At 49.4% G+C, this 24,391-nt stretch overlaps 1 protein-coding gene across 1 annotated transcript; it reads right to left on the bottom strand.

The window, feature by feature from the left end:
* Positions 1-2,355: 2,355 nt before the first annotated feature.
* Positions 2,356-22,930, bottom strand: CDCP2 (CUB domain containing protein 2). Its single transcript, XM_027538363.1, has 6 exons — positions 22,738-22,930; positions 14,011-14,358; positions 11,111-11,446; positions 9,344-9,697; positions 6,249-6,427; positions 2,356-2,728 (listed from the first exon to the last, which is right to left on the bottom strand). Exons 1-6 carry the CDS (start codon positions 22,814-22,816, stop codon positions 2,402-2,404), a joined length of 1,623 nt encoding a protein of 540 aa, XP_027394164.1. The 5' UTR covers positions 22,817-22,930; the 3' UTR covers positions 2,356-2,401.
* Positions 22,931-24,391: the final 1,461 nt, after the last annotated feature.

The raw sequence follows: 24,391 nt of genomic DNA, 5'->3' as shown, positions 1-24,391 counted from the left end.
ATCTCACTTAATCCCCCCAGGGCTGATGAAGTTGGCATCACTTTGCAGGTGACAATATTGAGCTAAAAGAGATGGGGTGACCTGCCCAAGGTCACACAGCTAGCAAGTAGTGGAGCCGAAGTTCAATTGGGGATGGTCTGTCTGCACAGCCGAAGCTCTGGCCTCCGTGCTGGAGCGCTTGAAGATTGGCAGCTGAGGGTGGAGATCGAGACTCCCAGATCTGTGCACACACACCATCCCATCTTGAGCCCAGCCACAGGCTGGGCTGTCATCTCCCCCACTCTGATGAGCTGATAAGGACAAGGTGAGCTTGGGTCCAGATGCCACCTCAAAATCTAGCCCATAGTCCTTGGAGGACAGAACCCCAAAGGTGTCCTCAAAGAGGGCATGCTGTGTGTCCAATCTTGCCCATTCAGGGAAATTGAGACCTGGGAAGTTTGTGAGGTGTTCACAACTCAGGCTGGTGAAGGAAGCCTGGCTCAGTGGCTTGAGGAGTCTGAGAGTAAGAAGGTCGGTGGGAGAGAAAGAGCCTGGGGCCTCTTCTCCAAACACCCCAGAGTCTCCTGCTGGCACATGACCCTGACAGACCTCTAGTTCATCATGTTGCCACACCCTCGGGGCAAGCCAGGAACTGTGGTCCCATTCTGCAGGTGGGGATATCAAGGTCCATAGAGTCAAAGTACCTTGCTCAGGCTCACTCAGTTAGAAAGAAGAGTGTGGACTTGAACCGAGTTCTCCCAATGTCCAGACTACTCTTTTTCCCTTGTTTAATTCATGTCTTACTTTATCAGCTCTTTTCTCTCTAGTTCTTTCCTCTGCAAGTTACCAACTCGTCTGGCCTCCCTCTCCCAGATTTGGCTACGCTCGACTGTAAGCATCTAGAAGTTAGGAATCTCCTCTGACCTGCTCTTCCCTGTATGCCTGGCGCCTAAGACTGTAATAGTCACAAGGCTGGAAATCAGTGGATGGGACTACAGTTTTTTACACTGATGCCAGTGGTCAGCACAGTCAATTTCTCGTGTCATGAAAGGACTCACTTGAGTGATTCATTATGCAAATATAAAGGTGAACAAGGGAAAGTGATGTATTATAAATGTATTTTTTGTTTATTATTCGTTAACAAGATTGCTCCACTTCTTGATATATAGTGCTCTGGGGAGGGCAAGAGAATTCTCATAAGGATGCCAGAGATATTCTCACAGGAAAGCACTGGGAATCCAACCCCCACTCACTGTGGTGTAAACCTGGAAAAACGCGGGTGGACTGGAGTAGCTCTCAGTAGACTGGAGTATCGCTTAGTGAAGTCCAATAACAGGGAAAAGTCAGAGGGATTCAAAGAAAAGTCATCTGGAGGAAAAGGATGGGCTGGTGAGCTAAGCTTGACATTAAGGGTGAGGGCAGAGACAAACGGGATTTCAATCAGCGTTTCAGGCCAGGATCACTATGCATGCGTGCCTGCTAAGTCGCCTCAGTCATGTCTGACTCTGTGTGACGCTATGGACTGTAGCCCATCAGGCTCCTCTGTCCATGGGATTCTCCAGGCAAGAATACTGGAGTGGGTTGCCATCCCCGTCTCCAGGGGATCTTCCCGACCCAGGGATTGAATCCCACCCCCTCAATCTATTACATCTCCTGCATTGGCAGGCAGTTTCTTTACCACTAGCGCCACCTGGTAAACCCCAAAGATCACTAAATATTTAAGGAAAAACACCAGCATGGAAGAGCTGCCAGTCCTCAGTCTCCAGCCCCATTACTGAGTCCAGGGTAGGCATCCACAGGCAGGGCTCTGCCCACCTGGGTGGACTGGCGTCTGTCAGGATGCACACAGCCCACCTTCCACAATCCTCTCTCTTCCTGGAGTTTGGAGGCAGGACTGGCCTGCTTTAGACAAAGTCCTCGGGGTTCCTGGGTCAGTTCAGGAGAGTGGAGGCCCCTGGATGGATACTGAACTTCCCACTAATGAAGGCTTGGGATGAGCAATTAGTTGGAAAATTAGGAGGTGACTTATTTGTATCCTGAGATGGTGAAATTCTCATACAAGTTACAAGTCAGTTTTATCAACTCTGTCGCCAGTGACCACAACTGTATACACTGACAAATAACACACACAGGAGGGTTCTTTCTATAGCAGAAAATCTTTAAAATTAATAACAACGAAAACAATTGCACACATGTGCATGGCAGGCTATAGTTTACATAGCTCTTATCCATTTATGCTCTTCTCTGAGCCTCATGCCAGCCCTGTACCGAGGTAAGTAGGGCAGAGTCAAGGGCTCCAGGAAACTGAGGCTCAGAGAGAAGGTAGTGACTTGTCCATGGTCACTAACAAGTCAATAAGACCTGCTCTCACCCTTACTGTAGGGTCCCAGGGGTGTCAGATGCCAGGTCCTACCCTCCCCACCTACAGCAGCATCAGGACCACGATGGCAATCACCATGAGGACTCCAGCCAGGATGCAAAGGCCCAGGAAGACGATGTCACTGGTGTCCTGGGCCACCATGGCCACGGGGCCCTCCAGTGCCTCCACCTCGTCCCTGGGGGGCGCCTCCTGAAGGTGCTCGGCCGTGGCAGCGTAGGGCCCGAGCCAGTGGGAGCCTGACAGCAGGTGCGCAGAGGCCTCCTTGCGGCGCGGCTCACAGCGGACCTCGTACTCGTGGGTGTCCTCCTGCCCACCAGCTGAGAAGTCGATGTACAGCACGCTGACGATCACTGAGGTGTTATTTCTTCTCTGTGGGGGTCAAGGGGCACTTGCTCACACCGAAGGGGGCCAGGACTGCCCCTGCTGCCCTAGCGATGTGAGGACTCAGTGCCAAGGGGGCAGAACTCCAGAGTCGGGGTTCCAGTCCCAGCTTGGCCACTGACTCCTTCCACTCACAGCCTCAGGCCCCTTCCCCCACCTGTGAAAGGGGCACTACCAGAATGTCTGGAAGGACAGTATCAGATTCGATGGGTCAGTATTTGCTCTGGCTTCAGGGAGGTGGAATCTATGAAAGATAGAAACTGTAACAACAGGGACATTTGCCATGTTCCAGGCTCTGCCTTTAAGTGCATTATCTCATTTAATGCTCATGACAACCTTCTCTAATTGGTACCATTAATATCGCCATTTGCCAGATGAGGAAAGTGAGGCCCAGAGGTTAAGTCCCTTGTCTGAGGCCACACAGCACCCAAGTGACAGGGAGTATATTCTCCCCAGGGCTGCTCGATTCTTAACTGTGCTGTTAACCGCCACACCTCACTCAAACCAAAGGATGTAGAACCAAAGGGCACTTTCAGGGCATCTCCCTTCCTTGGGAGATGTTTAATCTCCCTTCCTTGGCAATTCACAGATGTGGCCACTGAGGCCCAGCAAAGCCATGATTTGCCCAGGGCTAGGGCCAGAAGCCAGTCTCCTGCCTCCCCGTGAGATGCCGTCTCCCTGGTGTGATGTGACTTTCCTTCTGGAATCTTTTGGCCCAGTTGTGTCTGCAGTGATTCTGTGTCCCTGTGGTTGAGTCCAGGTCAGTCCAGCGTCATCACCCAGGGGTTGGGAAGAGCCATTGAGGAGTGAGATGTGGGGAGCCTGTCACACTGCTGCACGGATGAAGGAGACAGGAGTCCAGATGCCCTGAGACGGTAGGGCTTTGGGGCTGGGAACTGAGGGACAATATTTTGACAGACAGTCTGTTGTGGTCTTGACTGGAGACTGCAGTTATGCCGGGATACTCTCCCCAAATATAGAGCAGCCATTACACTTCTCAGACCGCCCCAACTGCCCTGTCTGGTTCCGTTACTGTTGAGCAGTGTGTGTGCTAAATCACTTCAGTAGTGTCCCACTCTTTGCAACCCCATGGACTATATAGCCTGCCAGGCTCCTCTGTCCATCGAATTCTCCAGGCAAGAACACTGGCGTGGGTTGCCATACTCTCCTCTAGAGGATCTTCCCGACCCAGGAATTGAACCCACATTTCTTAAGTCTTCTGCATTGGCAGGTGGGTTCTTTACCTCTAGCACCACCTGGGAAGTCCTAGTTATGAGCTGCTGCTGCTGCTGCTAAGTCGCTTCAGTTGTGTCTGATTCTGTGCGACCCCATAGACAGCAGCCCACCAGGCTCCCCCGTCTCTGAGATTCTCCAGGCAAGAACACTGGACTGGGTTGCCATTTCCTTCTCCAATGCATGAAAGTGAAAAGTGAAAGTGAAGTCACTCAGTCCTATCTGACTCTTTGCGACCCCATGGACTGCAGCCTACCAGGCTCCTCCGTCCATGGGATTTTCCAGGCAAGAGTACTGGAGTAGGTCGCTATTGCCTTCTCCGACTTATGAGCTGAGGCTCTTCTAAAAATCAAAGCTGCCTAGGAAGTGCAAGCGCACAGGAGGAATCTGCCATCACGGGATGCTGGGCAGCCCTTTCGGGAAGAGACTGAAGGGGAGCTACCGATCTGGACTTCGGTGGACCAGGCGACCTTGTAGGTCTTTCCCTTCGGTGGACCAGGCGACCTTGTAGGTCTCTCCCAACTCTGGGCTTCCAAAAGGCTCTGAGACCGTGTCCCCAGAGGAGTCTTCTGCCTCGTACCCTCAGCCTGTCTTGCCACCGGACTCTCTGAGGAGGACCAGAGTCCTGAAATTTTGTGACAAAGAATTGAGAGGGTGGGAGAGACAGGACCTGAGAGTGAAAGTGGACCCAGTGAAAGGGCCAAAGTGAATCTATATAATAAAGAATGGAGGGAAAACCACATAAAATGGGTGTGTGGGAAAGTTTCAGGGGTTTTTGATGAGTGAAACTTGAGGAAAGAGTCCACACATATGTGGTGTTATGGTTATGAGATCAAGTCTCTGTGGTTTTTAAGAAAAGTACAGAAAGGTTGGGGGCTTCCCAAGTGGCACAGGGGTAAAGAATCCTCCTGTCGATGCAGAAGACACAAGAGATACAAGTTCAATCCCTGGGTCGGGAAGATCCCCTGGAGAAGGAAATGGCAACCCACTCTAGTATTCTTGCCTGGGAAATTCCATGGACAGAGGAGCCTGGCAGCCTACAGTCCATAAGGTAGCAAAGAGTCAAACATGACTAAGCAACAAAGCACGCACACACAGAAAGGTTGTCCTGCTTTTGGCCACTTGAACTGTGCATCTTTGAAAGCAACTCAATGCAGAGACTGGTCCTCATGGGTCTACGACTTATATGTGTTACACTAAGAACCCATGAGTCTAAGGTTCCCGGTTTTTATGTTTCCATAATATTGATGCCAAGCTTCTATGATTATGAGGCTCTAAGTTCTAGCGGAGGTTCTGCAACTCAGACCCTGAGTGTCTAGGAGTTCTTGGTTCTAGATGTCATGATTCCCTGCTTCTGGGGCTCTCTGTCCCCATCATCTTATGACTCTATGGAATGTGGTTCTGCCCCTAAAGAAAACCGCTCAGGGATTTAGGGCATAGAGTAGAGGTGAGGGCAGATTATCTTGGCAGCCAAGACTGACTCCCACTTCTCCTCTACTCAGGTCAAAAAGATGGTGGTTGCTAGGAGGCTGGGGGAGCGGAGGGTGAACTGGAAGAGCCAGAGGTACACACTTGGTTAATGCTGGGTGTGGGGGAAACATGGTTTGTTGGAAATCACGTGATTCTGCCAAATCATGAATCCTCAGATACCAAGGCCTTTCCCCTTTCCAACCTGCCCCTAAGAATACAAACATCCAGGGTGCTTGGGCAGCCACCCAGTGATGCTAAAGGCCCCAAACCTGGGTTCCAGGCTTCCAAAATACAAGGACAGTAGAAAATGTTCATTTGCACACCTCGCCGCCTTTGGAGGCAGGTGGATCCTGTCTCTTGAAGGGCTCTTTTGTTTTGTGGAACCCAGAAAAGGATTGGGATCACAAAGTAGTCCAAAGGGACTCCCTGCGCAGGCAGGAGGCAGTAGTGCTCAAACACCTCTGTGTGTTAGAGATGGGGACTGTGTGGCCCTGGGGAGCTCCAGGGAGGACAGGGGAGAGCAGGAAAGCCTCCAGAAACAGTCAGGACCTTGACAGAGGGGCCTCCAGTAGGGGCTGTTGGTCGTCAGCAGGTCGCGCAGCAGGATCGCCCTTCTGCATCTCCCCTACTTGAGCTCCTTGTGTGTCTACATTGAACAAGTTTGTTGAGGAGAAGGAGAGGCTGAGTTCCATATCCAGCAGGTGTGATGACCAGAGCCAGGAAGAGAAGCTGAATTCTCAAGTCTGGCAGGTGCCTCTCCCCAGGGATCAGGGCCCCAGCCTCATGCCAGCCCTCATCCCCCTACCTGAGACTCAGTGCCGCAGGTGTCAAAGCGGGCCTGGATCCGGAAGTTGCTGCCCATCTCCTGGGCGGCACAGCTCCGGCTTCCCAGGTAGACTTTGGTCCGTTCTAGTGGGGCCAGCGCCTGTGCAGAGATCAGGATCTGGAAGTCGGTGCGGGTGCAGCTCACGTTCATGGGCACCACTGGGGATGGATGGGAGAGGGGAGCTGGAGGCCATGCGGGCAGGCAGTCTGACCCCCCCCCCACCTTCTTCAAGCCCCTGGCCAAAGGGTGGTGGGTGGAAAACCGAGGCCCAGAGAGTGAATGGCTCATATGCAGTCCTACAAGGACATATTTACATGTGTTTCTCCACTTAACTCCATCAGGCTATGAGCTCCAGGGCAGGCACCATTCCTACTTCTCAGAGTCCTCTAAGCCCAGAGCTTGAAAGGTGAATATATGATTGAATGAATGAATTTTGTTAATCATAATGGAAGCTACTATTTGCTGATCATGTTTGCCATATACCAGGCAATTCATTCAATCATTTAACAAGTATTTACAGCCTATGTAGTCCAGGCACTATCTTGAATGCCAGATATAGAAATGAAAAGGAAAAAACCAGCCTCACATGCCTACCTTCTTGGAGCTTACAGTCTAGTTGGATGAGGGAGCAATAAATATGTAAAATACACCTAAGTGTCAGAGTAGTCGAAGGAAAATCAAGGAAAGAAAAAGATGGAGACGAGGAGAGCAGCATGTATGCATGAGTGGAGCTGGTGGGGCGGGAGGGATTGCAGTTTGAAAAGGGTAGTGAAGAAAGCCTCATTCTCCCTCCTCATACCAACCCCATGAGGCAGACACGTCTAAGTCCGTTTTACAGTTTTAGAGCTCAGAGCTCTGAGAGGTGACACTGTCTGCAGTGTCCAAGCTGGCATTTTAACCATCGAGTCTGTAAAGATTCCATGGTTCCTGGTCTCTCCACCCTGTGTGGGAGCCCCCGCACCCCCTCCCAGCAGGACGGTCTGACTCCAAGCGTCTGGGTCTGTGCGAGACTGTGTGTGTGTGCATGTGGGTGTGTAGGGGGCAGTGTTTGCTGGGGCAGGGGTGAGGTTAGGAGGAAGGACGTGGGGGTGGGGACCTGGAGGGAGGAAAAGGAAGGAGCTGGCAGGCAGAGGCCAGGAACTCTCAACCTCTCTCCGGGAAACGCCTCAGACATATTTCAGCCTCTGGTGTCTGGGCAGGCGGGGATTTATGGGCCTGCCGTCTCCCACGATGATCTTGGTGGCGCTGAACTGTGTGTCACCCCTGATTGATGCTGAGGTCGTCCTCCAGCCGGGAGGCCGCCGACAGCCTGGGCCGCATCTGGATCCTGGCCCAGCACGAATGCCCTGTCTGACCCCAGGCTCCCAAGGGCATCAGGGAGAAAGGGGGCGGGTGGGAGTGGGGTCCTTGTATCTGAAACAGGAGCCAGGAGAGGAGAGGCCCACCCTCTGTCTCTGGGGGTACCGAAAGGAGAAGGGGCTTGTCCAAGATCACACACAGCTGGGAGAGAACCCAGGCCTGGAAATAGGCCCATCTGAACAAAGGGGACTTTGCAGCTCCTTCAGCTGGTATCTTCAGTTTACTGAGACCTGTCAGCCAGCTGTGGCAGAGCTCATGGCACCTGGATCTCCAAGTGCCATCCAGGAAGAGGGCACTCTAACAGAGGAAGAGTCCTCCTGCGTGTTTCTGGGTGGAGGTGACTGAAGCAGACAGAGGGAGGGTCTGCTCAGGTCACTTCGGGGCCGCTAGCGTGCTGCAGCTCTCCTGGTTCCTTCCCCTACAGCTCAGCCCCACTGGATGATCAGTGTGTGTGTGCATTAGTCACTTAGTCGTGTCCAACTCTTTGCGACCCCAAAGACTGTAGCCCACCAGGCTCCTCTGTCCATGGAATTCTCCGGGCAAGAATACTGGAGTGGGTTGCCATTCCCTTCTCCAGAGGATCTTCCCAGCCCAGGAATCGAACCCAGGTCTCCTGCATTACAGGTGGGTTCTTTACTGTTTGAGCCACCAGGAAGGCCCAGCAGCATTTGAATGTGGTCCTAGTCTGTCTGAGCTCAGCCACGAGCCTCCCCCCCAGGCCCTGCTCAGCCACACAAAAAGCAGGAGTGTGAGTTCTAGCCTTGCCTGTGCCACTGCTGCCTGCATGACATCAAAGTCCTTTCTTTGCATCTCCGTTTCTACACCTGCATAAGAGGCTCTAGCCTGGTCAGGTAGAGGGCAAAGTGGGTCCAGAGGACAGGCTTTTCTGGGCCCATGGCCCTGGGACGGGTGGGGAGAGGAGGGGATAGATGCTGTCAGCTGGCAAATCTAACTGGCACTGTGGAGGATGGAAAAGCTGAGTGCCAAGTTCCCTAGCCAACTCTGCAGCTAGGCACAGCCATATGATCAAGCTTAAAATAATAAGATCAAGAAGAAGAAATTTGAGTGCTTCGAAAAATGCTTTTACTTTCCTGATAAAAGGACATTTGTGGCTGGCACCTCCCCTACCCTCTTCCAGACTTGAGCATGGACATGATGCCTGGAGTTGTGGCAGCCATATTGTGGTCATGAGGCTGAGAGAATCTCAGACATGCAAACTCGGATATTGTTGAGTCCCTGAACCAATACCGCAGCTGACTAGCTCTAGACTTCTTGTTATAAAAGGAAATCAAAGGTCTTGAAAGATCAGTGGATTTTCAAACCACTGTCAGTCAGGACTTATGACTGTACAAGCAAGGTTGTTTAGCATTATGAACATAAATCGTATTACCATATTTTGTGCATTGCCCCTGGATACAGAGAATCAACCATAACACAAGAGAAGCCAGGGGCCATGGAGGAAAGAGACAGATAGAGAGGAATTGGGAATCGTAGATTTGGAAGCTAGAAAAATAGGGCACTATAATAGTGAAAATAAGCAGGAGTCACATTGGTACAGCCTCAGAGGTCCCAGGGCAGGAGTCGGCAGTGATGTAGCCACCAGAGAAATCGGTGCAATAGAGAGAAAGAGGGATGGAGGAAGGAGGCTGCAAAGTCCTGGGACCCCAGCCTCACCTTCCCCCATAAGCACACCCTCACCCTCTACCCCAGCTGACCTCCAATGTAGGCCACAGAGAAGCCCCTGTGGGTGGTGCTACGGTCCGTGTGCAGCACAATCAGGAGCTGGTTGTGGCTTGAGGTGACGGGGGGTGGCAGGTGGTGGCCACACCAAGTCCCCAGCAGAGGCGCCTCCTCACTGGCCCCATCAAAGGCTGCTAGATGGTCAAAGTCGCAGGTCCTGGTTAGGCTGTTGGGCTCCTCCAGTTCCAGGTCTAGGAAGAACACCTTGACCCGGTAGCCAGGAGGCAGGCGGATGGTCCAGTGGCACCGGATGTTGTTGGGGTAGGAGCTGGGGTACTGCGGGCTGGAGAAGTTGCCCCGCACCGCCGTGTACACCTCCTGGCATTCTCCTGGATTGGGGAGAGCAAGTCCAAAGGAGCAACGGTGAGAAGAGTGGAGACTGTCATCTTCTGCAACCACAGCTTGGGCAGCAGGCACCATAGGGATCCTAAAACCACCCTGGCAGGTTGTAGGCACCATGCAGAAAACCAGACAATTAATCCCAAAGCCTGCTTTAAACTATAACTAGCTGAAAACTGGGACTCTCACTCCAATGGGCAATCCATTGCCTGAGTGTTGACCCTGCTAGCAATTCAATAAAAATGTCTAATACCTGTCCTCGGAGTTGAGTCCAAACTTGGACTTGACAGGCAAGGTGGTTCATGACCTTGCCCCTTTACATTGAGCCCCACCTCCAGCCTCACCAAACATCTCCTAGTACTATGGGCACACAAACCCTCTCTGTTCTCCATGCTGATCCCTCTGCTTGGACTTTCTTGGTGGCCCGGTGGTAAAGAACCCACCTGCCAATGCAGGAGATGTAAGAGACATGAGTTTGATCCCTGAGTGGGGAAGATCCCCTGGTGGAGGGCATGGCAACCCACTCCAGTATTCTTGTCTGGAGAATCCCATGGACAGAGGAGCCTGGCAGGCTACAGTCCCTAGGTTTGCAAAGAGTGGGATACAACTGAAGCGACTAAACACTCACTTCTTGAACACCCTTCCCTTCCTTCTGCCATTGTTTAACTCCTTCAAAGTGAAAAGTGAAGTCGCTCAGTTGTGTCCGACTCTTTGCGACCCCATGGACTGTAGCCTACCAGGCTTCTCCCTCCATGGGATTCTCCAGGGAAGAGTATTGGAGTGGGTTGCCATTCCCTTCTCCAGGGGATCTTCCTGATCCAGGGATCGAACCCGGGTCTCCTGAATTCCAGGCAGACACTTTAACCTCTGAGCCACCAGGGAAGCTTTAACTCCTTCAAAGCATTGCGCAATTCTCTCCTCCTCCAGGAAGTCATCCATCATTCTTACTATTAGATATCACAGATCACAGTGAGTATTCACTGTTTTCTTCTCCATCTCCTCCACTAGAGTTTAATTCCAAAGTGTTCATTCATTCATTTATACAAACATTAACCGAGTGTCTTCTATGTAGCAGGTATAAAGATAAATCCATAGGAACTAGAAGTCAGGCAGAGGAGATCAACATGCAAACCACATACAGAAGTGACAAGCATTAGATCATTGTTATGAAAACACTTCTCGAAGGAGCTGAAGGAAGAGAATAATTCAGAGGGTATCAGGAAGTCTTCACAGAGGAGGTGACATGCTTGTGCCTTGGCATCAGCCAGGCAGGAAAGAGTGTGCTAGAACATTTCAGGCAGAGAAAGAGCAGGAAGTGCCAAACCCAGAGGCAGAAAAGTAGAACTCCTCCCCCACCCCCCAGCATGCACAGAGCCCTGGGGGTTTCGCTGCAGTCCTCCCACCTGAGAAGTAGTAGGCCTTGAAGCCGCGGCCTCCGATGTTGAAGTCAGACTTGAAGACCACCTGCAGCTCGTGGCCCAGGGACACGAGTGTGGGGGGCCTGGCACTGCCGCAGTAGTGGTGCTCCCGGGCGGGGCCGGGCCCCCCAAGCACAGCCACGTAGTCGTACGTGCACTGCTCACTGCCCTCCACCTGGAAGTCCACGAACACCAGCTTGATGGTGGCGGGGCCAGCGGCCCGGATCACCCAGCGGCACTCCACGTTGTTGGGGTAGTTGTTGGGGTACTCGGGGCTGGCGAGGACCCCTGACAGGCCGGTCAGGACACCACCACACACATCTGCAAGGGAGCCCACTTGAACTGGCACCCTCCCCTGGCACCCCCATCTCCTCCCTTGGGAAATGCCACTCCCACAAGTGTTCACCCGGACCCTTGGCACCACCCACTGAGCGCTTGTTAAGTGGCAGGCACAAGCCATCTTTTTAGCCATCACCCTAAGTGTCAGACGTGACAACGACTAAACGATGACAACAGAAAAGTAACCCCATGAGGAAAGCAGGGCGGTTTCCCCATTTTACAGTTGGAAAACTGGAGGCAGAGAGAAGTTAAGTAACTTAGCTGTGTGAGTTTGCATTCACCCAGACAGAGCCCAGGAGAAGGATCTGAGCCCAAAGAGTTTATCTGGGAGAGACAGGGGACCACAGGTGGGCACTGAGAGAGACAGGGTGGGAGAATGGGGGCATTCACCCACCAGCCCCTCAGAATGCAGGCTGAGAGGTAGGCTGCCACAGCTTTGGTAAAAGCTCTCAAACAAAGAGACATGGAGACCAGCGGGTGCCATTGACAAGGCCCAAGGGACAGAGCAGGGCCCTGACAGCAGGTCACCCCGCTGGTATCAGGGAGGGTGAGATGTGACTAACTACTGAGTCTGTACACTTGACATTGTGTCTCACTGTCCCTCCTACCAAGGACAGTGGTGCACAGAGGCTGAGACACCTCAGATCAGGAATATTATTAAACCTCCATAACAGACGCGGAAACTGAGGCTTAGAAGGAAGATCTGAAGAAGTAGAGATAGGCTTGAAGTCTGAAGATAACTGTGTTCTCAGCTCTGCCTTCTATTGCTCTGTGACCCTGGACAAGTAACTCAGCCTCTCTGAGCCCCATGGGAATATTAGAACTCATAAGACTTGTTCAGTCAGACCCACCAGGCTCAGACTCATGCACAGTTTGAGAAGTTTCTGGTGAAAGTCCTTTGGAACCTGGTGCGGCCAGTGTAACCAGGAGCTGTGTGATGGTGAAGGCTGTGACCAACTGGAGGCCACCAGCAGGAAGGGGCACACTAGGTTCTGTCTCCCGAGACTGCAGAATCTCATCCCCTGGCATGGCTGTATGAACGGAGCACTGTGCCAGGCAGCTAAGGACTTGAATTCTTATCCCAGAGTTTGCCCTTCCCAGATGTGTGACCATGGGAAGGCACATTCCTTCTCTGGTCTGAGATGCATTGTTTGTGAAAAGAGAGGACAGGTTTTCACAGTCTGTGAGATCCTTCCAACCTCAATACCTTTAGCTTTCAAACTGTGTTAGCAAGGGCTTTCAAACTTAGCAGGGACTTTCAAACTGTGTTCCAGGCCTTCACAGTGGCCCTGGGGCATCAATCTGCAGACATCTGGTGTAAATGTCATTCTTAAACGGTATTCAAACTTTTTTTTGACTCAATGAAAGATAGAATCCACAGTCACATATCTCAAATGTAAATATATCACTAATTGGAGACCATCAATATTTACTGATGTTTTCAATGATTGGCTTAAAATAAGTACATGTTAAGAATACGAACTTATAAACTAAATGCTTACAACAAAATGCTGCCTTTACCTCTTTTATATATCAGGGATTAACATAAAGCTCCACCTGATGTAAGGGTACCCCTGCTTTTTTAAAATATTGGAAAACATTGCACATGGTACTATAACTTTGATATCTTAATAATCTAAAAATCTAGAGATCTAAAATTCCACCACTACCATTAGATCTGTCTGCAGTTCTCGTGTTTCAGCATTCTACAAATCTATGCCTCCAAAGCCAGCGGGGACTGATGTCCATCAGCTTGCACACGTGAGCACGTGCGCACACACATACACCTGCCCCTGCCCACACCCTGGCCCTGATTGCTGTTGGTGGATGCTGTGCTCCAGGAGCCTCTGTGGCACCCATTGTTTGAGCTGACATGAGGAAGGCCTTTGGTTTTGGCCTTGGGAGAAGGGAGGACGAAGGAGCTTTGAGGGTGAGCAGAGAAGCCTGAGGAAGGAGGAAGGAGTCTAGCAGACAGGCACTGAGAGCAAGGCCTGTGCTCCCCTCACTAGCCTGAGGGCAGGCGCCAAGCCCGGCTGGGGTTAGGGACCATGATGTAAGGGGCGAGCTCAGGAAAGTCTTTGTGAAGGAGAGAATCACCAGCTCCACACAGACCCTGTGCCCCTCCCACTGCTGAGGACGTGAGGGGTGGGGGGAACTCAAGTGCCCATGACGTAATAAGATGCCACAGAGTGCTGAGGAGCAGAGGCAGCACAATGTCCCCTCCTGTGTCCCAAGGCCACTCAGGGGTGAGAGGACAAGGATAGGTGAGGACAAGAGGCCTCGTCCCTGAGCACAGTGAGACCCTCCGGGGGCTCCCAGGATAACGGACGGAGAGGAGGGGAGTGCTGCCATGAAGGTGGGAACACAAAACCACCAAGACTACCAACAGAGGCCGCCTCTGCCCCATGAGCTACGAGAGCAGGGGCATCCAGGTAACAGGGCGGCCCACACGCTAAGATGCCTAGACCCGGCCTGTCTTACCTGCCCCCGCTGCCCTCCCCCATCCCCACCCAAGGCCACACTCTCCACCACCAAGTCCCCCTTGCCTTTCTGGTAGGCCGCGGAGAAGCCGCGGCTGGCCACGTGCTTGTCTGAGTGGAAGACCACAGACATGACGTGCCAGGAGGAGGTGAAGGGTGGCGGGGGCACCCTGCCGCAGAACCTCCCCAGCAGGTTGCCCTGGTCCCCGGAGGCGCCGTTGTAGATCTCCAGGAAGTCGAAGCCGCAGGTGTCGTGGTACTCCAAGTCAAAGGCGTGGAAGGTGAGCAGCACGGAGGAGCCCTCGGCCACCACAATCAGCCAGCTGCACTCCGTGTTGTAGGGGTAGAGGCTGGGGAAGTTGGGGCTGGAGAAGTTTCCAGAAGGTGCTGAGAGCACACCCCCACATTTGACACCTGTGGCAAGAGGGAAGAATGACCTAGAGTCAGTGCTAGGGTCTCGGATCACGGCCCAGCTTCAAAGCAGGGTCTTTGGGATGGAAAGAGAGAGCAAGAGGCCATGGCCCTCAATCACTTCATTTATTCATTTATTTGTTCATTCATTTACTTATTCTTCAAATACTACCAAACATTCTTTTATGCATTCAATAAATATTGTTTGAGTGTGGGGCATTGTTGTAAGTGCTGGGGTTACAGCAGGAACAAATAGACAAAAATTCTAGTGGGGAAGATAGACAATAAACATAATAAGGAAAATATGGAGTGTATTAACTAGTGATAAGTGCTCTGGAGAAAAATAAAGCAGGGGAAGGAGATAGGAAGTGTCAGGTAGGCCTGTAATTTTATAGGTAGAGGGATTGAAACTGTACCCTCTGCAGTGGAAGCCTGGAGTCTTAACCACTGGACTGCCAGGGAAGTCCCATGGGCCTGTGCTTTTAAATAAAATATACTAGGCACTAAAGATGTCCGTTGGGGAATTCAAAAATTAAAAGTAATATTACCCACCCCCATCCTGAGTGAAAATGTGCAGTGTATTACAAAGTTTGAAGTACATTCTTATATGTATGTATTGGTTTATATTTTGAAAAAGAAAACAATGGAAGGAAACTAATAAAAATGGTTCTCTATAACAGGAAGAAGTAAGCAGCGGGGAGGAAACAGGTGTGACTGTTAGACATCTTTAAATGCAAGTTATTTTATAATTTTGACTTTTTAATCATGAATAATTTTAATATAATTTTTAAAATATCAAAAGATTAAGTAACCCCAATGCCATAGAAAGTGAAAGAGGAGAGTGAAAAAGTTGGCTTAAAACTCAACATATGGAGCCTATTATACAGAGTGAAGTAAGTCAGAAAGAAAAACACCAGTACAGTATATTAATGCATATATATGGAATTTAGAAAGATGGTAACGATGACCCTATACGCGAGACAGCAAAAGAGACACAGATATAAAGAACAGACTTTTGGACTCTGTGGGAGAAGGCAAGAGTGGGATGATTTGAGAGAGTAGCATTGAAACATGTATATTACCATATGCGAAATAGATCGCCAGTCCAGGTTCCATGCATGATAAAGGGCCTTCAGGACCGGTGCACTGGGACGACCCTCAGGGATGGGATGAGGAGGGAGGTGCAGGGAAGTTCAGGATGGGGGACACATGTACACTGATGGCTGATTCATGTCAATGTATGGCAAAAACCACTACAATACTGTAAAGTAATTAGTCTCCAATTAAAATAAATTAATTAATTAAAAAAAACTCAACATAAAGAAAACTAAGATCATGGCATCTGGTCCCATCACTTCTTGGCAAATATATGGAGAAACAGTGGAGACAGTGAGAAACTTTATTTTTGTGGGCTCCCAAATCACTGCACATGGTGACTACAGCTATGAAATTAAAAGACACTTGCTCCTTGGAAGAAAAGCTATGACCAAACTAGAGAGCATATTAAAAAGCAGAGACATTACTTTGCCAACAAAGATCCATCTAGCCAAAGCTATGGTTTTTCTAGTAGTCACGTATGGATGTGAGAGTTGGACTATAAAGAAAGGAAGCTGAGCGCCAAAGAATTGATGCTTTTGAACTGGGGTGTTGGAGAAGACTCTTGAGAGTCCCTTGGACCGCAAGGAGATTCAACCAGTCAATCCTAAAAGAAATCAGTCCTGAATATTCATTGGAAGGACTGATGCTGGAGCTGAAACTCCAATACTTTGGCCACCTGATATGAAGAACTGAGTCATTGGAAAAGACCCTGATGCTGGGAAAGATTGAAGTCAGGAAAAGGGATGACAGAGGATGAGATGGTTGGATGGCATCACCGACATGATGGACATGAGTTTGAGTAAGCTCCGGGAGTTGGTGAACAGCGAAGCCTGGCGTGCTTCAGTCCATGGGGTTGCAAAAAGTCGGATACAAGCGACTGAACTGAACTGATAATTGGAATAAAGGAAGTGTGCCAGTGTCAATAGAAATTAAGATTTGCAGTATAAGAGGAGAGAGATACAAATTAAAACTAAAAAAACTAAGAACTCTTGAGATCCTTCATTTGAATTGAGAACATCAGTATGAACAAGATTTATTTTTATTTCTAAAAATATTAATTTATCAGCTTTGTTCACTAAAAAGCCTAAAGGCAATAATATTCCGGTAGTATTTTGTACCCCTTCAACTTAAATTAGGATTATTATGTCCAACTAAACTAAGATTGTTATGTCCAACTAAGATGAACCAGGACTCCTTAGAGAAATAGTCAGGGGCAGAAAACATACAAAATACACTTGGGACACCTTGTCAAGCTACAGAGTAAAGAAGCTATCACAACCGCTGGGATTGTGTCAAAAGACACAGAAACCCGCTAGAAGGTATAATTGGAGCTTCAAAAAAGATTTACTGCAGTGAGCTGAAACCCATCAAATATATAAACATTTATGAATTCATAATGAACTAAAAAATTAAAAGAAATTAAAATGGAACTTACTGATTTCTTTTAGAGATTTCTGGGGCATGAAGTCATTTTCTTCTTGCTACATAGAGAAAGAATTAAGCATTTAATTTGTCTTTCTTGTTATAAATTATATGCATTTCAGGATAACTGAATAGTTGATGAAGAAAAAGTATTATTTAAAGAAGACTACAGGAAGAATAACAACTTTAGGGACTTCCTTGGTGGTCCGGGGTAAAGACTCCACGCTCCCAGTGCAGGGGGCCTGGATTTGATCCCTGGTCAAGGAACTAGATCCCACCTGCTGCAACTGGGTTCACACGCTGCAGCTCAAGATCCCTCATGCTACAACAAAGATCAAAGATCCCACATGCCACAACTAAGATCCAGAATAGCCAAATAAACAAATTTTTTTAAAAAAGAACATTAGAAAACATAAGTTTGCAAACCTTAATGAAATCATCATCATCATCATCTATCCTAATCATGGAGGAAAAAGGTAAATGAGGAGAGGTTAAACCTCCTTAAGCAGACAAATATTCTCCGTAAAGTTATTTCAACTTTGCTAATGTTTGAAAAGTTTTATATTTAAAAAATACCAGGCTTCTCTGGTGGCGCAGTGGTAAAGAATCCACCTGCTAACGCAGGAGATGCTAGTTCAGTCCCTGGTCTGGGAAGATCCCACATGCTGCAGAGTGGCTAAACCTATGGGCCACAACTATCGAGCCTGTGCTCCAGACCAGGGGAGCTGCGACTATTGAGCCCATGTGCCGCAACTAACGAAGCCCGCGTGCCTACAGCCCATGCTCTGCAACGAGAGAAGCCACCGCAATGAGAAGCCCTTCACTGCAACTAGAGGGTAGCCCCTGCTTGCTGCAACTTAGAGAAAAGCCCATGCAACAACAAAGACCCAACACAGCCAAAAATAAATAAATTTTTAAAATGGTTTTTAAAAATCATTTAAAAAATACCCAAAAAGTTACATTTATAAGAAACTTTATGGTGGATGGATGAGGCTAACTGAACCGACTGGTCAATCTTAACATCAAAGTGGAACACTGGATAATAGGTGACCTGATGAAACACCTATAATATCTTCTTATAGGGGAAAAAAAAAGGAACCTGAAGCTAATGAAATCTCTGGATCTGTCAAAATTTAGAGGAATATGGAAGCTAGAGGAACAGTCTAAATGACCCCTTGAGGACACATTCAGCCCAGTCCAGAATGTGGGAAATTCTAATGACCCAGGTGCTTCTAAGTAAATAAGGTGGCAGGGGGAGACACAACTAACATATTTTTATTTATTTATTTATTTATTTTTTTACAACTAACATATTTTTAAAAGGCTCAACTAGAAGAAAATATAGAGGGTAAGTTCCTTGACTTTGGTCTCAGCAATAATTTTTTGGATTTGACAACAAAAACAAAAATAAACAGGTGGGACTACATTGAACTAACACCTCCACACAACAGAGGAAACTGTTAATAAAATGGGAAAAGAAAAGTCTATGGAATGAAGAAAATATTTGCAAATCATACATCTGATTAGGGGTAAATATCCAAGATATATAAAGAATTCATACAACTGAAGACCAAAAAGAAAACAACAAAGTCTGCTTTAAAATGAGTAGAGAAATTGCGTAGGAATTTTTCCAAAGAAGTCATACAGATGACCAACAGGTGCATGAAAAGGTGCTCAACATCACTGATCATCAAGGAAATGCAAGTCAAAACCACAATGAGATACCATCTCCCATCTGTTGCTGCTGCTAAGTCGCTTCAGTCGTGTCCGACTCTGTGCGACCCCATAGACGGCAGCCCACCAGGCTCCCCCGTCCCTGGGATTCTCCAGACAAGAACACTGGAGTGGGTTGCCATTTCCTTCTCCAATGCATGAAAGTGAAAAGTGAAAGTGAAGTCTCTCAGTCGTGTCCGACTCTTAGAGACCCCATGGACTGCAGCCCACCAGGCTCCTCTGTCCATGGGATTTTCCAGGCAAGAGTACTGGAGTGGGGTGCCATTGCCTTCTCCGCTCCCATCTGTTAGGATGGTTATTATTTAAAAGATAAGAAACAAAAAGTGTTGGCAAGGATGTGTGGGAAAAAAAGGAATCTTTGTGTACTGTTGGTGGGAATGGAAACTGTGCATCCTCTATGACAAACAATATGGAGGCTTCTCAAAAACACAAAAATAGGACTCCATATGATCCACCGATTCCACTTCGGGCATATTTCAAAGGAAATGAAAACAGCATATCGGAGAGTTATCTGCATTCTCATGTTCATTGCACAGTTATTCGCAATAGCCAAGATATGGAAACAACCTAAACGTCCACCAACAGGTGAATGGAGACACATATGGCATAGGATGGTACTCAGCCTAAAAAAGGCATTCATCCTGATATTTGCAGCAACATAGACATTGAGGGCATCGTGCTAAGTGAAATAAGCGAGACAGAGAAAGACGGATACTGCATGGTATCACTTACATGTGAAATCTTAAGTGTCAGAATCATAGAAACAGCAGAAAAGCGGTTGTCAGAGACGTCAATTAAAAAAAGAGAGAGAGAAAGACTCAAGAGTCAAATACCTACCAAAAGCAATGTGTGAACCTTTTTCGGATTCTGATTTGAACAAACCAATTGCAATAGGATTTTTTTGTTTTTGCAATAATTGGGGAAAACGGAACATGAACTGAGTATGAGATAAAAGTAAGGAATTATTACATAATTGTAATACTATCAGGAATATCTATCTACTGAATATATATCTGTTAGATATACTCTGAAATATTTATGGGTAAAATAGTATATTTGAGATGGTCTTTAAATTTCTCTGACCCTCCCCTGCCCCACACCCTGCTAAAATGGAGATGGAGGTAGGATAGAAGAACCAGAGGACTTCCCTGGTGGCTCAGATGATAAAGAATCTGCCTGCAATGCAGGAGACCTAGGTTTGATCCCTGGGTGGGGAAGATTCCCTGGAGAAGGGAGTGGCAACCCACTCCAATATTCTTGCCTGGAGAATTCCATGGACAGAAGAGCCTGGTAGGCTACAGTCCATGGGGTCACAAAGAGTAGAACACGACTGAATGACTAACACTTTCACTTTCTTTAGAAGAACCAAGAAAGGCAAAATGTTGACAATTGTTGAAGATGGTTGATGGAGACATCAGGATTTATTATACTATTTTCTCCACTTAGTGTTTGAAAATGTTCATAGTTAAAAGTTGAAAAAAAAATGATCAACACATTCTTAGTCACCTTGTCAGTGAAGCTTCCCTCAACCACCCTATTTGCAACTGAAACCCTTTCCCCATCCCTCTACCCGTCTCTCCCTTTTTGGCTATGCTTTCTCCATAGCACCCACCACCACTGAATGTACTATTTACTTCCTCATTTGTTCAGTTCACTGTCAGTCTCTCTCTACAAAACTGTAAACTCTATAAAAGAAGGGATTTTCATCTACTTTGTTCTCTGCTGTATCTCAGGCATCTGGAAGAGCTCCTGGCATAAAGCAGGTGCTCAGTATATATTTGCTGAATGAATGAACGAGTGAATGATCTAGTATCATCTTCATAATATCCCCATAAAATAGGCAGCACAGGTGTTACTGACTCCATTTAACAGATAAGAAAACTGAGGCCCAGAAAGGGAAGTTACCCCTGTAGCTGACATCCTGTTTGGGTCCACGCAGCACCCATTCCTCTATCTTTGGCAAGAATAAGCCCCTGAGTTTAAACACTGCTCCCTTCCCTTGCCTCCATATGATAACTCTCCCACATCTTTCCCTGACCCAGGGAGGACACGTGAGCCTAGCTGGGAAATCCTGAGGCCTCCACCACTGCCAAGTGACTGGCCTGGGGGGTGGGCCTGTGCCACCAGAATCCTGCTGCAGAATGCCCAGATGAGACCTTTCCTTCCCTGATCCCTAAGCCCGGAGTTAGAGCCCTGGGTGGGACCAAGCTCAGGGCCCGCTGAGAAAGCTTGTCAACAGATGGCAACAACCATGTGACAAGCAGAAATGGCCTGGAACCCAAGCAGCCCAGCTCAGCTACACTCTTGCCTCCCTGGTGACAGAGCCAGTGCACTTCTCTTCTTGCTTAAACTCATCCAGGTTGGGTTTCTGTCCCTTGCAACCAAAAGCATCTTGAAGATGCTTCACCAAAGTTCCTGTAAGAGAGGCACATTTGTCAAGCATGTGCACTATACATGCCTGTGCTGATTCAGAATGGGTCCCTCCCTGGGGTGTTCACAGCTAGGGGGTAAGGTGGGGGTAGTTAGGCAAATGAGACAAAGCCACGTGGTATGAATGTGCTGGGGCCACACAGGGGACTCTGGGGTCCAGAGGGAGGGAGGCCAGTCTTGCTGGAGCCAGCCCTGTAAGAGGAGGGACACGGGAGATGGGGGTGTTTGGCTAGGAGGAACAAAGGCTTCATAAGTTGGGGAAGATTTGGAGGGAGGAAACAGCAACTAAAGGCTCAGACTCACAGTGACTTAGCCTCCCTGAGCCTCAGTCGGGCATCTGTGAAATGGGGATAATGACCTTGCTGGGTAGCTGTGAGCACAGATAAGAGAAAGCCGTGCAAGAGCTACAAGATGCACACCCAGTTCACAACAGGTCGTCTGGCCCCGGGGGCAGGTCAGGGCGGGAGTGGTGTCTGATCCATGCCTTTATGTCAAGAGGATAGAGGGACAACCTGTCCAGTCACTGTCATTGTCGTTCCCCCAGACCTTCCCACTGGATGGGAAAGGCCATGAGAAGGTTGGAGAAAATCTCTTGTGGCCCAGGAGGCCCCAGGGGCCAGCACAGGTAAAAGCTTTGTCCTTCAGGCACCCTGACCCCCAGGGCCACTCCAAAGCCTCTGAAGTCCTAGTGGCTAAAAATGGGAACAGTTAGCTTCTCTGATCACCCCGGCATGGAGTAAGACGCCTGGGTGCCTGGCCCATCTCTGCCACCAAGTAGGTTTCCTTCCTGAGACCCCCTTGAGCCTGCAGGAAGACAAGGCACAGATAGCTGCTGGCTGAGCCCCACTCCATATGAGCCCCTTGAAGACAGGTGAGTGATACTGCCCTGGCTTCCCAGACAGACTCACAGAGGACTGGAGCCCCACAAAGGACCTGGGACCAGGGTGCAAGAAGAGGGTTCAAAGAGCGCCAAGGAGGGGCATCTGAGGCTGATGAAGGGATGTGGAAGTCTTCCTGGAAAAGCTGGTGCTTGAGCTGAGCTTGAAGGATAAGCCAGGTGTTTTCAGGTGGAAAAAGAGAAAAGGGACCTTCCAGGCAGAGGGCACAGTGGGTGAAAGTCCTGAGGGTGAAAATCTCCTGAAGGGAATGTGATCCTTTGCCAGAGCATGGGATGCCCAAGTGATGCTGGGAACCAAGGCTGGATGTTATATAGAGATTGGAGCCAGACCTGGGTGAGGGGGCGGTTGGCTTTATAGAGAACTTTGATGTCACTTGGCTGGTGATGGGGAAGTACAGCAGGCTCTCAGGAGGAAAATAAGGACCCTTTCCAGCAACAAATCTTTACTTGTTCTCTGAGCCATTCCCCTCACCCTTGGTAAGCATGCAGTCTTGGGCAGGTTACCTAACTTCTCTCTCCCTCAGTTTCCTCATCTGTGGGAGACTGATACCCATCTTGAAGTTTCTTGTGAAGATTAAATGCATTCATGCATAATGCATGGAAAGTACCCAGCACATAGTAGGCACTCAACAAACACTGTCTTTCACCATCTCAGAAGCTGTACAACTCAATTCAGCCAACTCTCCCCAGAAAGGCCTTCCACTTTCTGGCCTCTCCCACAGAAACCTCCTGAGACCCCACCGCCACCTCCCTCCCTCCCGCCTCCCTCCCAGGTCCTGCCTGTCCCCAGCAGCTCCTACCTTTCATGGCTTGGGCTCTGAGGTCTGGGCCCAGCAGCGCCACTGCCAGCAGCAGACAGAATTCCAGCTCCACCAGCATCTCCTCATCAGGTCCCCGCAGGTCTGCAGAGCTCAGGGCAGGCCAGGACTTGAGGGTCTGAAGCGGGGGAAAGAGAGGTGAGGCTGCAAGGGCCTCCAAGTTAATGGTGGTGTGAATAATTCATCGGGCCCTCGAATTAGTAAGCTGATCCCCTGCGCTTCCTTCACTCCACCCTAAGGTGACGGATCTAGTGTCACTGGGTTGACACTTCTGAGATCTGCACTGGCCACACTGGGTGGGGAGAGGGCTGGGAGAGAATCTGGCGGTGGAGAAAGAGCAGGGGTTTGGGGGCTAGGCAGATCTGGAATCGTCCTGGGTTGGCCTCCACCTTGCCAGGTGACCTTGAACAAAGTCATCCAACCCCTCTAGGTCTCGATCTGACTCCTCTATCTGGTGGGGCCACTCAGCCCTGCCTATAGGGTTACTGTGGAAATGAAATGTGGTAACACATGCTAAAAAACACAGTCGGCGCTTGCTACAGGTTTCCCCATCGCCTATCCATGTGGGAGGGGACAAGGACCCCTGAGACATGCATAGATGAGCTCAGAGGGAGAGCGAAGGGAAGAACGTGGCAGGAATAACAGAATGGGAAAACACTACAGGACAACTCCCAATGGCACTGGGGGTAAAGAACCTGCCTGCGATGCAGGAGACAAGAGGCGGGGGTTCGATCCTTGGGTCGGGAAGGTCTGCTGGAGGAGGGCATGGGAATCCACTGCAGTATTCCTGCCTGGAGAATCCCATGGACAGAGAAGCCTGGCAGACTTCAGTTCATAGGGTCGCACAGATTGAAGGGATCGCACACACATAGCATGCCCAGTGCAATCATGGACTGCGTGGCCAAGACTATTAAGTGGTCACCTTGTTATTGATCCACAAACCTGGCTCAAACAGCACCATGTGCCAGGCCCTGTGCTAGGATCTGGGCTGTGGCAATGCCCTCAGGGGTTCCATGTCCTACAGGGAGCAGGATCTTTCAATTTACTCCAGGAAACTATTTGGTTCAGCCAGGCCCCAGGCTCATTCCCTAAGCTCCTTCTCTGTGCAGAGCCTGTGCCAAGCCCAGGGCATCTGAGGTAAACAAGCCCATGCCTGCCTCCCAGTGAGGAGCCTGGGCTCTGCCTTAACAGACAAGGTCTGAATCTCGGCTCTACCCCTCACTGCTGGGCTGTGGGGCCCCTCTGAAGCTGGGCCTCCTGGACCACGAAGGAGAGCTTACAGTGCCTGCAGTGAGAGGATTAGATGAGATGATAGTCAGTGCCTGGCTCAGCGCACAGGAGCGAGGAGGATTCTGCTGACCTCTGAGGAGCTCAGACGTCCATCTGCCAGACCACGTGTTGCCTCAGAATCATCCTTTTGTCAGGAGGTCCCCAGGGGGCCCTTTGCTGCCAGCAAGGGAGGGAGGCCGCCTGGAAGATATTCAGCCAAGAGCATTAGGAATGGTCAGGCCTGAGGGACTGGCTTATGTGTGGGGCCTGATTGGCAGGAAAAGAAAGGTGCCATGTCCTGGACAGTCTGAGGGGAATGGAGCTAATACCTACTGCATGTATAAGAGGGTTTCCCCAGTGGCTCAGT

The sequence above is a fragment of the Bos indicus x Bos taurus genome, chromosome 3 (genome assembly GCF_003369695.1).
Source record: "Bos indicus x Bos taurus breed Angus x Brahman F1 hybrid chromosome 3, Bos_hybrid_MaternalHap_v2.0, whole genome shotgun sequence".
Classification (NCBI taxonomy): domain Eukaryota; kingdom Metazoa; phylum Chordata; class Mammalia; order Artiodactyla; family Bovidae; genus Bos; species Bos indicus x Bos taurus.
The sequence above is the reverse complement of the archived record's forward strand: the minus strand, read 5'-3'. Positions and strand labels throughout refer to the sequence as shown.

Bases quoted from the DNA above. Each gene is read 5' to 3' on its own strand.
- CDCP2 (XM_027538363.1), bottom strand. From the start codon at position 22,816: ATGCTGGTGGAGCTGGAATTCTGTCTGCTGCTGGCAGTGGCGCTGCTG. The intron at 14,359-22,737 runs GTAGGAGCTGCT...CTCTTGCCACAG, and splicing joins CAGAGCCCAAGCCATGAAAG to GTGTCAAATGTGGGGGTGTG. The intron at 11,447-14,010 runs GCAAGGGGGACT...GCTCCCTTGCAG, and splicing joins CTCCGCGGCCTACCAGAAAG to ATGTGTGTGGTGGTGTCCTG.